This window comes from Hyperolius riggenbachi, chromosome 10 (assembly GCF_040937935.1).
Source record: "Hyperolius riggenbachi isolate aHypRig1 chromosome 10, aHypRig1.pri, whole genome shotgun sequence".
In the NCBI taxonomy this organism is placed as follows: Eukaryota; Metazoa; Chordata; class Amphibia; order Anura; family Hyperoliidae; genus Hyperolius; species Hyperolius riggenbachi.
Window position 1 is genome coordinate 5955599 of NC_090655.1, and position 16165 is coordinate 5971763.

General features: G+C 46.9%; 1 protein-coding gene and 1 long non-coding RNA gene across 7 annotated transcripts in view; one reads left to right on the forward strand and one right to left on the reverse strand.

Moving 5' to 3' along the window:
- The window catches only part of ZFYVE27 (zinc finger FYVE-type containing 27), a 149710-nt gene that overhangs the window by 88033 nt on the left and 45512 nt on the right, over positions 1 to 16165 (forward strand). For 4 of the 6 annotated variants that reach the window (XM_068257954.1, XM_068257955.1, XM_068257952.1 and 1 more), the window contains one exon: positions 4333 to 4486. In XM_068257954.1, coding sequence (XP_068114055.1) covers positions 4333 to 4486 — 154 coding nt within the window. Of the gene's footprint in view, positions 1 to 2375; positions 2998 to 4332; positions 4487 to 7914; positions 8206 to 16165 lie in introns of those variants that run through there. The other 2 variants (XM_068257956.1, XM_068257957.1) reach the window with 2 other exon arrangements.
- Positions 1 to 16165, reverse strand: part of LOC137536019 (uncharacterized) — a 36148-nt gene that overhangs the window by 9250 nt on the left and 10733 nt on the right. The window lies entirely within an intron of this gene.

Below are 16165 nucleotides of genomic sequence, written 5' to 3' on the forward strand. Positions count from 1 at the left end.
CTCTGTCACATGTATAAGCTATAGGCTTGCTATACACCAGCAGCTCTGTAACATGTATAAGCTATTGGCTTGCTATACACCAGCAGCTCTGTAACATGTATAAGCTATAGGCTCACTATACACCAGCGGCTCTGTAACATGTATAAGCTATAGCCTCGCTATACACCAGCGGCTCTGTAACATGTATAAGCTATAGGCTCGCTATACACCAGCGGCTCTGTAACATGTATAAGCTATAGGCTCGCTATACACCAGCGGCTCTGTAACATGTAAAAGCTATAGGCTTGCTATACACCAGCGGCTCTGTAACATGTATAAGCTATAGCCTCGCTATACACCAGCGGCTCTGTAACATGTATAAGCTATAGGCTTACTATACACCAGCGGCTCTGTAACATGTATAAGCTATAGGCTTGCTATACACCAACGGCTCTGTAACATGTATAAGCTATAGGCTTGCTATACATCAGCGGCTCTGTAACATGTATAAGCTATAGGCTCACTATACACCAGCGGCTCTGTAACATGTATAAGCTATTGGCTTGCTATACACCAGCGGCTCTGTAACATGTATAAGCTATAGGCTCACTATACACCAGCGGCTCTGTAACATGTATAAGCTATTGGCTTGCTATACACCAGCGGCTCTGTAACATGTATAAGCTATAGGATCACTATACACCAGCGGCTCTGTAACATGTATAAGCTATAGGCTCGCTATACACCAGCGGCTCTGTAACATGTATAAGCTATTGGCTTGCTATACACCAGCAGCTCTGTAACATGTATAAGCTATAGGCTCACTATACACCAGCGGCTCTGTAACATGTATAAGCTATAGCCTCGCTATACACCAGCGGCTCTGTGACATGTATAAGCTATTGGCTTGCTATACACCAGCGGCTCTGTAACATGTATAAGCTATAGGATCACTATACACCAGTGGCTCTGTAACATGTATAAGCTATAGGCTCGCTATACACCAGCGGCTCTGTAACATGTATAAGCTATTGGCTTGCTATACACCAGCGGCTCTGTAACATGTATAAGCTATAGCCTCGCTATACACCAGCGGCTCTGTAACATGTATAAGCTATAGGCTCGCTATACACCAGCGGCTCTGTAACATGTATAAGCTATAGGCTTGCTATACACCAGCAGCTCTGTAACATGTATAAGCTATAGGCTTGCTATACACCAGCAGCTCTGTAACATGTATAAGCTATAGGCTTGCTATACACCAACGGCTCTGTAACATGTATAAGCTATAGGCTTGCTATACACCAACGGCTCTGTAACATGTATAAGCTATAGGCTTGCTATACACCAGCGGCTCTGTAACATGTATAAGCTATAGGCTCACTATACACCAGCGGCTCTGTAACATGTATAAGCTATTGGCTTGCTATACACCAGCGGCTCTGTAACATGTATAAGCTATAGGCTCGCTATACACCAGCAGCTCTGTAACATGTATAAGCTATAGGCTTGCTATACACCAGCGGCTCTGTAACATGTATAAGCTATAGGCTCACTATACACCAGCGGCTCTGTAACATGTATAAGCTATAGGCTTGCTATACACCAGCGGCTCTGTAACATGTATAAGCTATAGGCTTGCTATACACCAGCGGCTCTGTAACATGTATAAGCTATAGGCTTGCTATACACCAGCGGCTCTGTAACATGTATAAGCTATAGGCTTGCTATACACCAGCGGCTCTGTAACATGTATAAGCTATAGGCTTGCTATACACCAGCGGCTCTGCATGTAAGCCTGGCTTCTGGGGCATAAAGAGATAATCTGCATATTCATCAGTGGTGCATTGTGGGAAACCACAGCTGCTCACTTACAGCTGAACTATCGCAAATACCTTCTGCTTGGAAAAAGGCAAAATTACATTTAACATAAAGCTTTGGGTGACTCCTACATTAAAGAGAATCTGTCAAAAATAACAGCCCCTGGGGGGGGGTTACTTACCTCGGGAGGGGAAATCCTCCTCACCCAGCAGGTGCAGCAGCGGCTATTTCTGCCAGAGCACATCGGAAAGCCGCTACTGCCTCTGCACTGTAGCTTTGAAGGTAAATCATGCAGGCGCTACTGCACTTGTGCCACAGCCAACAGACTTAGCAGCTGCCATTCATGAAATGCTTTTGAAAACAAGAAAAAACCCTGAGAGTCCCCCATGACACGATGGACTAGTCCAACACCTGTCGGTTCTGTCAGATTTGAACTGCTTACTTTTTTGCTGATGTGGTCCTTTAACTCGCCCATGTTGCCCACAGCTGTGATTTGGGGGGAGGCGGGATATACTCACCTATGGCCAGTTATGATTCTTAATTGCATTCTCTTTTGTCCACGCTGCATGGGAAAGGAGCACCAGCTGATGACCATGGTGAGTGCAGGCCGTATGCTGCAGGGAGATCGTAAGCGAGAGGCCGGCCAGATTCCCTGCATGCTGCATGGTCACAGAGTAAAGATCGCATCAAAAGCTGCTAAAACAATTGTGTATCTATGGAGATGGGAGGACCAAAGTCAGAACTTCCTCTCTGCTCTGAAAGATTAGCCACAGCATGATAACCTGTATGGGAGAAAACATTAACTTGGTTTCACATTGTAGGGAGCACTGAAAGGGATGAGCCCCAGGGTTTACTGTATGAGGAGGAGAGCTGCCTAGGCAGAGCTCTTGCAGTTTATTCACAGATGCTAAGAACTAATAAGACACTTTGTTCTGGCTAAACAAACACAGAGCAGTGAATTTATTAAAGCAACAATATGTGGAATAAAGACTTTTCATTGTGTGCTGTGCTCGAGTTTGGGTCCGCTTTTAAAGTGCAGTTAAGGCTTTACATTGAATTATATACCAGTAACTCCAAATGATCTCGATTGAGTTGAAAGAAATATTACATTGTTTAGAAGAGAGTCTACCTGTAATCTGCCTCTAAAGTAGTAGCGATATCACCATTGTGGGGCAGCAGCCTGTCTTTTCCTGTGCTTGGGGGAGGGGTCAGCCTTGCAGGTCCAACCAACAAGCAGTGAGCCAGACCACGATTGGTTCCTCCTTTATAGAGGGGCGGGGCTATGGACCGTGTGTGACATCACAGATGTTCTGGCTGCACACACTGTTACTGTTCATAAAAATCAGTGGGTAAATCAGTAGGTGAACAATCCCCCATCTGTCTAAGCATAACTTGATCAGCACCACGGCGATTGCCCGCATGCAGCGGCTGAAGAGGGGCCTCCCCCCTGCCAGAGCCCTGCGCAGCCTGGACCAATCACTCCCGGGCAGCGCAAAGGGCTGTATCGGATGCGTCCAAGACGTCATTCTGATCGTCGCTATGGCGACAGAAGCCAAACAGGAGATCGCGTTCTATATGCAATCTCCTGTTTGCTGTTGTTGCCGGTGGCGATCGGACTAGAGGGACACGTGCCCTCTAGTGGTGTTTCATGTAGCTACCACTCGGGTAGCTACATGAAACAAAAACAAAAAAAATTACAAAAAAAGTGCAATGCAGCCTCCTTGGCGGAAAAAATGAACCGCCAAGGAGGTTAAAGAAGTCATCAGGCAATATAAACTACCCCCCGATCTACTTACCTAGGGCTTCCTCCAGCCCCTTTAAGCAGACATGTTCCACTCTCAGCCGCCGGCCCGAGGTCCTCGCAGGTGCAGAGGCCGACTTCAAGATTGTCCTTACTGCGCCTGCTTGAAGCACTGCTGTCAATCAAGCCCACATTGGGCGCAGTATGCCGCGGAGAACGTGGACTTGATTGACAGCGGCGCTTGCGCAGGCGCAGTAGAGGATGGTTGGCCTCTGCACACGGCGCAGACCCCCTGCTGGCGGCTACGATCGGATATGCGACGTGGGACGTCAGCTGCAAAGGGCTGGCGGAAGTCTCAGGTAAGTGGATCGGGGGGTAGGAAATTTGGCTTTAAGTTGAGATTGCACCTACAGACTCCTGATTTCCAGTATACAAGCCAAGGAGGGTGTTTGATTGGCTTAGATATACTGTTAGTTTACATATATGGGCAGCACAGTGTGTTGGGCTGTATTACTCGCTGATTGGCTGCTCATTTTGCACACAGGTGTGCGATTTGCCACTCCGTTTGACCACATATGCCGGTAGACCTCTTTTTATGAATTCTGAGAGACCTTTCCGCATTAAATAAATAGTTCACCCATTTCTGTTTATATCCAAAAGGCTCGTATCCCATTGTGCATATCAGTCGCTGAAATATAGTGACGCTGTAATATCATTCCTCTGGAGGAGGCGTGGTCAGAGCTGTCTGTGTGACGCTAATGGTGTATCGTGTACATGCTTTCCTTTATCAGGAGGACGATGACGTGTCCCAGTGCCCGTCAGAGCCATCAGAGTACGAGCTGAACCTCCAGGATAATGGCTTCCTAAGCAGGAATGACGCCCTCAAAAGCAAAGTGTCCAAACTCACCGAGAAGCTCCGTAAACGATACCCTGCCAATAATTATGGTAAGTACAGTTTATTTTTTCTTGACTGCTTATAGGACCAGCTCAGGGGCCGGCGCTACCATAGAGGCCAAGGGGGCAATTTCCCCAGGGCCCTTTAGGTCTCCTCTTGACTTGTGCCCCCCAGGGCCCCTGCAAAGTTTTGCCAGCATAGCCGCTCAATGCCCCCGGGACAAGCTGCTCCATCCATTCTCCACGTCTTGATCCCTGATCACTGCCATCCCAGGTCATTAGGCAATAACATGTGCTGGGTCTATGAGAAAAGTTGACCCTGTGAGAATGAAGACGAGAGAGCATGGATCATGGACTGGTGAGTCGCTATGCTGATAAAAACTATGCAGGGGCCCCGGGGAGTACAGCAACGTTTAGGGAAGTGGGTGGCAGTTAACGCAAGGGCTCAGGGAGGTAAATATGCTGTAGGGGGGCTCTTCAGGTTAATTTCACCCTTGGGCCCCCAGTGTTCTCCCCCGAAATGGTTTTTACAGCAGCGTGGCATGAAAAAGTAGCTGGGTGCGGCGAGATGAGAGAATGCAGGGCTGGTGCTTCTCTGCACAACTCTGCTTACAGGACGTGAGTTGATGGCAGCCGGGAGCTAACCAAAACTAGCCAGAAGCACCCGGCTAAAAGGGCCTGGGGAGAACACTGGCCCCATTGTGACTTGAACACCATTATCCATAACAGGGGATTCTTCAGCATAAAGAAAAGTGACCAGCTGATGAGAGGCTGCCTTTCCTGCCACGCCTCCTTTTACAGCGATTGGTGGCTGCCGTTTCAGGGAAAGCACTGCCCATGCGGAACAACCTCTATTCCAGGACTGGGGCATAATGCGGTTCTGTGATCGCTGAGCACAGTTGCACAGGAACCATAATGACTTCTTAGCATTAGTGGTCACTACTCAGGGGATTACCCCGTAATACTTTTTATAGGGACGGCAAAAGCAGCTGTTGATTCTCATTATGCTGAGAAATCTCTTTATAATGTTTTGTGCTACAATTTAATGTGCCATAGTTCTTTCCGAGAGTGTGCGGTTTTGTTTTTTACTTTTTGTTTTGGATAGTGTGGTGACGGGTACAAGGCTCCAGGGTTATGACTCTGACACTGCTTATGCCAGAAGATCAGCAGGGCTGCCAGGCAACTGGCATGGTTTACAAGTAAATAAATATGGCAGCCTCCATATCTCTCTCACCTCAGGTTCCCTTTAAGATCTTTTGGCTCAGATCATGGAATGATCGGTCGTCGGTCGTTTCATGTGATTCTATCCTGCGGTGGGTACGTAGGTTTGCAGAACAAAAATAAAAATCAAAAACGGGCTCTGTGGCTTTTCCACACTCCTAAACTAAAATCAAATTGTTTCCGGTAGTTCACCTTTTATTGCCGGTAGATATTATCCGGTAGATCTTGTCCTGTAGATGCCACTCCGTGGTAACAGTGAAATGTGCACTCGTTTCATCCAGTGTGTGGGGGGATGTTGGGGCTTAAGCATATATCTGCCTTTGTGTAGAGGGGAGAGATTTGTTGTGCTTTACCACTAACAGGCTACACGGGACAGACACGCTCCTTCTGCTCAGATCTGTCACATTACGTGGTCAGGCCATGCATGTGGGGTCGCAGGCAGGTATTGCGCTCCTTTCACTGGGAAGGAAGAGTTAAATGTAAAGAGTTTTTAGGTCGCTAACTGGAAACAGGAGGGGTCCGGGGAAGGTTTTCATGCTGGTCGGAGGAGAAGAATGTAAAATAAACATGGAGTGAGCTGACTTTATGAACATGGAAAATAATTGGGAGCAGAGAAAACATTAGAAGGGCCCCACTAGCAATCGCAGATCGCCAAGTGCTTTTTCCGGTCATTTCCGGAGCCATCGCTGGTGATTTTAAATTGCTTTTGAATTTAAAGAGGCCCTGTAGTTACATAGTAGAATGCCGTAACTTAATTAGGATAACCACTTTAACATTAACTTGCCTGCTTACAGTATCAGAAACACTCCCTATATCTACAGTGTATATTGCTGCATATAAGTATGTCGTCCCACCATCCCAGTGATACTTAGCCTAGGCTCCCTTCCCCCAAACATTCTGGGAGACCAGGTATATTTTGCACAGGTTTGAGAACTCTCAGTGAACAAACATTCCACAGAAATCACCTGACAGGACAGGAAATATTGTGGGGAAAATTAATTTTATTCATTCTGTTATTTTCACTTAAGCTTCTTGGTAATGCTAGCTATTTGTACATCAATTGCAATTTCCTTTACTTGTGTTCCATTACTTGTATGTACGTCACTATTTCACCGTCTTTTCTACTCCTAACAAAGTGAACTTTGAATCACGAAACGTGTTGCGTTGGATGTGGCGTTGTGTAGTTTTTATTGTATAATGTTGTTTTATGAACTCTCCAAGTGGCGTAGTGGTGTTTTGTGTCTCAGCCAATGCAAAACTTTTTGTTTGTTTTTAATTCCCCAAAGTTTGCTTTCTTAAAACAGAAGGTATTTGCAATTATTCAGGTTGGAGTGAGCTCTGAGATATCTCCCATGATGCATCACTGCTGAATATGCAAATGACCCATTGTTGTCTGGAGGTGTGGTTAGCTTACAAGGACAACAATAGATAATTTGCATATTCAGCAGTGGTGCATTAGGGGAACCCGAGGTGAGAAGCATATAAAGGTTGACATTTATTTCCTTTTAAAACATGCAGATTGCCTGGCTGCCCTGGTGATCCTCTGCCTCTAGTACCTTTAGCCATAGACCCTGAACAAGCATGCAGATCAGATGTTTCTGACAAGATTAGCTGCATGCTTGTTTTAGGGTTGTGATCCAAACACTACTGAAGCCAGAATGATCAGGCAACTGGCAGTGTTCTCCCCAGAAATTTTTTTCTAGCCGGGTGGCATGAAAAAGTAGCCGGGTGGGGCGAGATGAGAGAATGCAGGGCCAGCGCTTCTCTGCACAACTCTGCTTACAGCATAGGAGGAGGTGAGCTGATGACAGCCGGGTGCTCATCAAAACTAGCCGGGTGGAGCACCCAGCTAAAAGAGCCTGGGGAGAAAACTGAACTGGTATTGTTTAAAAGGAGTTAAATATGGCAGCTTCCATATCTCTCACCTCTGGCTGTTTTTAAATTGTTGGCCGCCTTGGCAGAACTTGGGAAAACAGAAAGTAGTTTGTCTATTAGCAGTTTTCTGCCTCTCCGCTTTTATTTCTGACATGTCATTCGGCCAGTCCTCCTGGCTCGGGTAACAGGGTGATAACTGTCTGTCCTACATAATTGAAGATGGACGTGTTCCCTGACCTAGAAAGGAGTGATTGTGGTGGTGTAGCTGAGCCGGTGCCCACTGATACCATCTGGCAATCTGTCCTCCTGGCAGCACAATAAATATCTTTCCTCTCTCAGTGATTGGCCGCTAAACTCCATCCTCAGCGTTTTTATCCTTCAAGTTCTAGGAGAATGCTTGGCCAGGCTAGGCCGGAGCCGTCCGGGAGCGCAGCAGCGATACGTCCACATATAACTGCCCCTGCGGCGAGAGCGGACTCCCGATTCACTGACAATGAATCACCCAACGATGATCTCATACGACCTTCCGAATCTCAGCTGTATCCTCCGCACTTTGCCAGGAATACTAACGCCAAGGCCATGATTCCATCTTTATTAAGTGTGCTGAGAGTCACTGATGGCCGCCCACCTGTTGTGTCATAAATAATTCCGGTCTCCTTTGCGTGAAACGAATGTATCCAATTTATTTTCTGCTTTTTCGTGCATAAATATTTCATTCGGCATCGTGTCAATTTTGTAGAATTTTTTTTCTCTTTCTTTATTAGGCAGACGGGGTTGGGCGTAATTTGTTTTTTTGCTATCTGGACAGATTCTCTTAGTAAATTCCGCTGACAGCTGCCTCCTCTGAAGATGGACGGAAGTGGTAAAATACGCTGCCTGAAGCGGAACTGAAGTAAAATAAGATAGCGGCCTGGGATGCAGCCATATCGGTCATGAGATCGCCAATTGTAAATCATACTTTTCATTTTGTGTTTCCTGGAAATGTAGAGCGTTCTCCATTCAATCCAGCAGAATGGTTAAAGGGAATCTGTAGTGAAAATAAACTTACGATATAATGCACTGTATGTGTAGTACAGCTAAGAAATAGAACATTCATAGCAAAGATATGACTCTCGTAGGGCTTTATTCACAAAGCATTACCGCATTCAGCATACCTCTTAACTTTTTGAGATGAAAAAAAGGGGCACTTAAGCCATACCCCTGCCACACCCTTGTCACACCCCTAGTCACACATACCATAAAGATTTCATCAGAAAAATGTTGTTTTAGAATTCAAACCACACTGGTCCTTTCTATCCTGGTTAATTTTCCTTCATATTAACATTTTAAAATTAGTAATATATCAATTTAAAGGATGGGAATAAAGTTTAGAGTCAATCAAACACATTTTTTAGTAGAGATAGATAGATAGATAGATAGATAGATAGATAGATAGATAGATAGATATACATAGAAAGAGGGACAAAGTCCTGAAAGAGGAACAAATGAGGAGGACAGAGGGACAGGGCTCCCAAAGAGGGACTGTCCTTCCAAAAGAGGGAAAATTGGGAGCTCTGCATTCGGTAATGCTGAAAACAGCTGATTTTACCGATCACCTTGCCACATTACAATTCACTAAACCTATCACCGCACAGAAAATAAACCTTACCGACTAGTGAGGTAAATTACTGACTTGTGCGGTAATGGCCTCAAGAAATGTCAAACTGCAAATCACAAAGCTTTCCGTATTCAGTTTACCGGCCAAAAGTGTCGGTAATTTTCTCCAGCTCACAGCAGCCAATAACCGGCTCTCCCCCTGCTGTCTCTGTGCGGTAGATTTGACAGGCAGCCTTTGGGGAGAGCCGGGCAGCCAATAGGAAAAGCCACACAGCCCTGTATCTCATGGAAGGGTAATTGGGTGGGACTTTCAGTGTAGCAAAGCAGAGGAGTGAAATTTTCAAAAGGCATCCCTACATCCCTTCAGATGTGCTTATTTGTATTGTAGCATTCAGAAGAGCTCCACCTGGTGGCTGCAGCACATCTAAAGAGATGGTAGGCTTGCACTGTAGGGAAAACATCTGAGTCCTAAACACAGCTCCCCTGCCTGCCTGCTGACCTGCTACACGCTGATAAGTCACACTTACCGGGCAGGAATTGGTGAACTGAGGTATGTTTGTTCGGTCAATTGCTGAACTTCTGTCTCATGACTTCAGTGAATTTGGAAGAAAAAAAAGTGTAAAGTACTGGATGAGTTATTTTACCGAAGACATTTGCCATTTGTGAATAGAGCCCAAAGTGTTTCCAGTACAGGAAGAGTTAAGAAACTTCAGTTATCTATGCAAAAGAGCTTCTCTGAGTTCTCTGACTAGCAGAGCTATTTTCTGAAGCACTTATACATCAAAGAAACAGCGAAAGACAACTTCAGATAAGATTTTACTGCAGGGAAGTTCAAAGGGTCGTTCGTTCTGCTCAGTTTCATAGTTTAAAATGCAGAGTGTAGTTTTTAAACTGCAAATATTAGAGAATGATGCAATGTTTTAAAAATTAGATCACTGAAAATAAAAATAGGAGGTTCTTTTCTTTGCTACTAATGCTCTAGTAATTATCCACACTACACATACAATTCATTATATCATACTTTTTTTCGCTTCAGTTTCACTTTAAGGGGGAGGGACAATGTGAGAACACAGCTACATGGAGACCGTCGTTGGCAACCAGACATGGTCAATGAGATGCAAATAATTACAGCCTGCTGACGGATTTGACCCTGTAGCATTTTTAATAGAGTTTGAGATAAGTCCACTACTTTCAACCGCAGCCTGCAGGACTCGCTGTGCTGTAAATTCTTGGAATGCTTTGATCTCTCTCTACTAGCAGAAAATCTAGAAACTGAAAGCAGATGTCCTTTGTTATTGTCTCACACTGCCCCCTAGTGTCTGGTGGCCATAAATACACATTACAGCAGTACTAATTGGAAGCAGGGAAATGGGCAGCACGGTGGCGTAGTGGTTAGCGCTCTCGTCTTGCAGCGCTGGGTCCCCGTTTCGAATCCTAGCCAGGGCATCTATCTGCAAGGAGTGTGTCTGCATGGGTCTGCATATGAGAATGGTAGGGATTAGATTGTGAGCTCCTTGAGGGACAGTTAGTGACAAAACAATATATATACTGTACAGCGCTGCGTAATATGTCGGCGCTATATAAATAATAATAATGGGATAAAATAAATCAGCCTGGAGTATTAGCAAGCCTATACATAAATTGGCTTGTAAAGGGCTAATGCATATGCTAAGCAGCTTGGAATAGGGCCAAACGCCTTGACCTGAGTTCTAGCCGTGTGACATCTGCATGCTGGTCACATTGTTTGTCTCTCGCTGACCATCTCTGTTGCAACTTGATGACCACAACAATGTGAGGTCTCCTATAAAGGTAAATGAATACTTACCCCAGTGGTCGGCAAGTTTTCAAGCGTAGAGACATCGTCGTGTGCTGGATTCCTTTTGGCCGGCCAGAACGTGATCTCACAACACCCAACAAGCCAAGTCCCGAAGCTTCTGCACCTAAACTGAGAGGGATATGGATGTTTCCTTTTTAAACAATATCAGTTGCTTGGCAGTCCTGCTGATCTTTGACTGCAGTAGTGGCTGAATCACACACCTGAAGCAAGCATGCAGCTAATCCAGTCTGACTTCAGTCAGAGCACCTGATCTGCATGCTTGTTGAGGGGCTGTGGCTAAAAGTATTAGAGGCAGAGGATCAGCAGGTGAGTCAGGCAACTGGTATTATTTAAAAGGAAAATTCCATATCCTAAAAGTTTAGGTTCTCTTTAAGGGACAACTGTAGTGAGAGGGAGATGGAGGTTGTCATATGTTTCCTTTTAAGTAATACCAGTTGCCTGGCTGTCCTGCTGGTCATCTGCCTCTAATACATTCAGCCATAGCCCCTGAACAAGCATGGTTTTACTGACATTATTGTCAGATCTGACAAGATTAGCTGCATGCTTGTTTCAGGTGTGTGATTCAGACACTACTGCAGCCAAATACATCAGCAGGGCTGCCAGGCAACTTGTATTGTTTAACAGAAAATAAGTATGGCAGCCTCCATAGTCTTCTCACGTCAGTTGTCCTTTAAACAGGGATATCGTTTTAAATGTGGTGGCTGGATAGTGTAATGGTTAAGGGCTCCGCCTCTGACGTGGGAGACAAAGGTTTGAATCTCGACTCCTCTTGTTCAGTAAGCCAGCACCTATTTAGCAAGGAGTACTTGGGCAAGTCTCCCTAACACTGCTACTGCCGATAGAGGGCATCCTAGTGGCTGCAGCTCTGGCCTAACACTGCTACTGCCTATAAAGCTCCCCTAGTGGCTGCAGCTCTGGCTTAACACTGCTACTGCCTATAGAGCGTCCCCTAGTGGCTGCAGCTCTGGCCTAACACTGCTACTGCCTATAGAGTACTCCCTAGTGGCTGCAGCTCTGGCCTAACACTGCTACTGCCGATAGAGCGCCCCCTAGTGGCTGCAGCTCTGGCCTAACACTACTACTGCCTATAGAGCGCCCCCTAGTGTCTGCAGCTCTGGCCTAACACTGCTACTGCTGATAGAGCGCCCCCTAGTGGCTGCAGCTCTGGCCTAACACTGCTACTGCCTATAGAGCGCCCCCTAGTGGCTGCAGCTCTGGCCTAACACTGCTACTGCCTATAGAGCGCTCCCTAGTGGCTGCAGCTCTGGCCTAACACTGCTACTGCTGATAGAACGCCCCCTAGTGGCTGCAGCTCTGTCCTGACACTGCTACTGCCTATAGAGCGCGCCCTAGTGGCTGCAGCTCTGGCCTAACACTGCTACTGCCTATAGAGGCTCCCCTAGTGGCTGCAGCTCTGGCCTAACACTGCTACTGCCTATAGAGGCTCCCCTAGTTGCTGCAGCTCTGGCCTAACACTGCTACTCCCTATAGAGCACCCCCTAGTGGCTGCAGCTCCGGCCTAACACTGCTACTGCCTATAGAGCGCCCCCTAGTGGCTGCAGCTCTGGCCTAACACTGCTACTGCCTATAGAGCTCCCCCTAGTGGCTGCAGCTCCGGCCTAACACTGCTACGGCCTATAGAGCACCCCCTAGTGGCTGCAGCTCCGGCCTAACACTGCTACTGCCTATAGAGCACCCTCTAGTGGTTGCAGCTCTGGCCTAACACTGCTACTGCCTATAGAGCGCCCTCCTAGTGGCTGCAGCTCTGGCCTAACACTGCTACTGCCTATAGAGTGCCCCCTAGTGGCTGCAGCTCTGGCCTAACACTGCTACTGCCTATAGAGCACCCCCTAATGGCTACAGCTCTGGCCTAACACTGCTACTGCCTATAGAGCACCCCCTAATGGCTACAGCTCTGGCCTAACACTGCTACTGCCTATAGAGCGCCCCCTAGTGGCTGCTGCTCTGGCCTAACACTGCTACTGCCTATAGAGTGCCCCCTAGTGGCTGCAGCTCTGGCCTAACACTGCTACTGCCTATAGAGCGCCCTTAGTGGCTGCAGCTCCGGCCTAACACTGCTACTGCCTATAGAGCACCTCCTAGTGGCTGCAGCTCTGGCCTAACACTGTTACTGCCTATAGAGCGCCCCCTAGTGGCTGCAGCTCTGGCCTAACACTGTTACTGCCTATAGAGCGCCCCCTAGTGTCTGCAGCTCTGGCCTAACACTGCTACTGCCTATAGAGCGCCTCCTAGTGGCTGCAGCTCTGGCCTAACACTGTTACTGCCTATAGAGCGCCCCCTAGTGGCTGCAGCTCTGGCCTAACACTGTTACTGCCTATAGAGCGCCCCCTAGTGGCTGCAGCTCTAGCATAACACTGCTACTGCCTATAGAGCGCCCCCTAGTGGCTGCAGCTCTGGCCTAACACTGCTACTGCCTATAGAGCGCCCCCTAGTGGCTGCAGCTCTGGCCTAACACTGCTACTGCCTATAGAGCGCCCTCTAGTGGCTGCAGCTCTGGCCTAACACTGCTACTGCCTATAGAGCACCCCCTAGTGGCTGCAGCTCTGGCCTAACACTGATACTGCCTATAAAGAGCTCCCCCTAGTGGCTGCAGCTCTGGCCTAACCCTGCTACTGCCTATAGAGCGCCCCCTAGTGGCTCCAGCTCTGCCCTAACACTGCTACTGCCTATAGAGCGCCCTAGTGGCTGCAGCTCCGGCCTAACACTGCTACTGCCGATAGCGCGTCCTAGTGGCTGCAGCTCTGGCCTAACACTGCTCCTACCTATAGAGCACTCCCTAGTGGCTGCAGCTCTGGCCTAACACTGCTACTGCCTATAGAGTACCCTAGTGGCTGCAGCTCTGACCTAACACTGCTACTGCCTATAGAGCGCCCCCTAGTGGCTGCAGCTCTGGCCTAACACTGCTACTGCCTATAGAGCGCCCCTAGTGGCTGCAGCTCTGGCCTAACACTGCTACAACCTATAGAGCGCCCCTAGTGGCTGCAGCTCTGGCCTAACACTGCTACTGCCTATAGAGCGCCCCCTAGTGGCTGCAGCTCTGACCTAACACTGCTACTGCCTATAGAGCGCCCCTAGTGGCTGCAGCTCTGGCCTAACACTGCTACTGCCTATAGAGCGCCCCCTAGTGGCTGCAGCTCCGGCCTAACACTGCTACTGCCTATAGAGGGCGTTCTAGTGGCTGCAGCTCTGGCACTTTGAGTCCGCCAGGAGAAAAGCGTGATATAAATGTTCTGTGTCTTCTGTGTGTCTAATTACCATTACACACTAAAATTTGCAGACAATGGAATGCACACCTTGTTACATTGTTGCAAAGTTAACGGAGTCTAGCGCGTGGTTTCCTAACTTTCTGTGCGGTGGTAGTACAGTGCCCGGTTTCCATGGTAATATTACCATAGGACGCCCAGAAGATGTCGCCAGTAGCATACGACAGTTGCCATTCCTATAAACGGACGTCAAATGCTAGTGTGAAGGCTGTCATTGCACTCCCGTGTCTGCAGTGGCGTAGCTAGAGATCATGGGGCCCCATAGCAAAACTTTCATGGGGTCCTCAGATGGAGGCACTCTTAATGATACGTGCCCCTACCCTATGGATATGAGTTAATTGGGCAATTTACATTCTCATGCAATCAACACTGCACATAATTTATTCACCATTAACTTTCTTACGTTCCTCGACCCTCAAAATTTGTATACCCATAAACTAAGTACCACCTGGGCCTCCAATGCTCCAGGGCCCCATAGCAGCCGCTATTGCTACGCCCTGCGTGTCTGCACTCTCACTAACCTTTCCCCACGGCTCACCCGCCAATAGGAAAGCAAGGGAAGTGTTGGTGTGAATCATCAGGAGCGTCTGTATGCCTGATATTGTGGTGAAACCCCTCCCATGGTGTGATGTCATGACCATGGTCCTGACCGTTTCCTTCTGTGAACCTCATTGCATTGTGGGAAATAACGGCTTTTTCCAACTGCCAACCAAGCAACATCCTTCTCTGTGCATAGAACTCTCATTAACGAACATTCCGTACAGATCACCTGGCAGAACTTAAAGATGTCACCACCAGAGATACATTTCAGAATGTAAACCAGGGAGAGGAGAGACATTACAATAGGCAAACACTGACTAAATATTTTATATTGCAAACCATCAGCGCTGCGTAATATGTTGGCGCTTTATAAATACAATAAATAATAATAATAATAATAACCATAAACAATTGTACTCATTATGTACTTTTCACTACAGTTCTGCTTTAAACTGGCACCAAAATTTAGCCAACCGCTATGATCCGACACTCCATGCACTGTAGCCTCACACACACAAGCCAAGTAGCATACTCAAGAAGGGACAGCCAGATACTAAGGAGGGCCCATAGCAGTTTGTTGGCATTCTATGCAAAAACGCCAGTTCACAAAGTAACTTGTAATTCTTCAAACACACTCTGATCCAGATAGTGGCCAGGTGGTGATGAACGTTCACAGCGCAGGAGAGAGAAGATAAGCAAGTCCAACTAACAGCACAGCTCCATGATTTAGTCAGAACAGCAGAGCTGCCTCTTAACATACCGGTGACTATCGCCTACACTGACGGGGCAGCCTGCTTTTTCAAATTGCCAAACCGCACCGATAAAGCAGATGTTGTGAAATGTCAATTCAGTAAGGCTGTAACTGTATGGAAACCAAAATTACCGACTAGTTAGGTAACTCACTGACTAATGAGGTAACTTACCAATGAATGAGGTAACTTTCTATCGACTTATGAAGTAACTTACCGACCAGTGAGGTAATTTACCGACCAGTGAGGTAATTTACCGACCAGTGAGGTAGCTTACTAACGAGGTAACTTGCCAACTAATGAGGTAACTTACCGACTGACGAAGTAACTTACCGACTAACGAGGTAATTCACTGACTAATGAGGCAACTTACTGACTAATGAGGTAATTTACCAACTAATGAAGTAATTTACTGACTTATGAGGTAACTTGCAGACTAATTATGTAATTTACCGACTAATTAGGTAATTTACCGACTAATTAGGTCACTTACCGATTAATGAGGTAACTTACTGACTAATGAGGTAATTTACCAGCTAATGAGGTAACTTACTGACTAACAAGGTAACTTACTGACTTTAGATAGATCCCTCAATAATGCCTGGAAGCCACTAACAGTGCTTTTCTA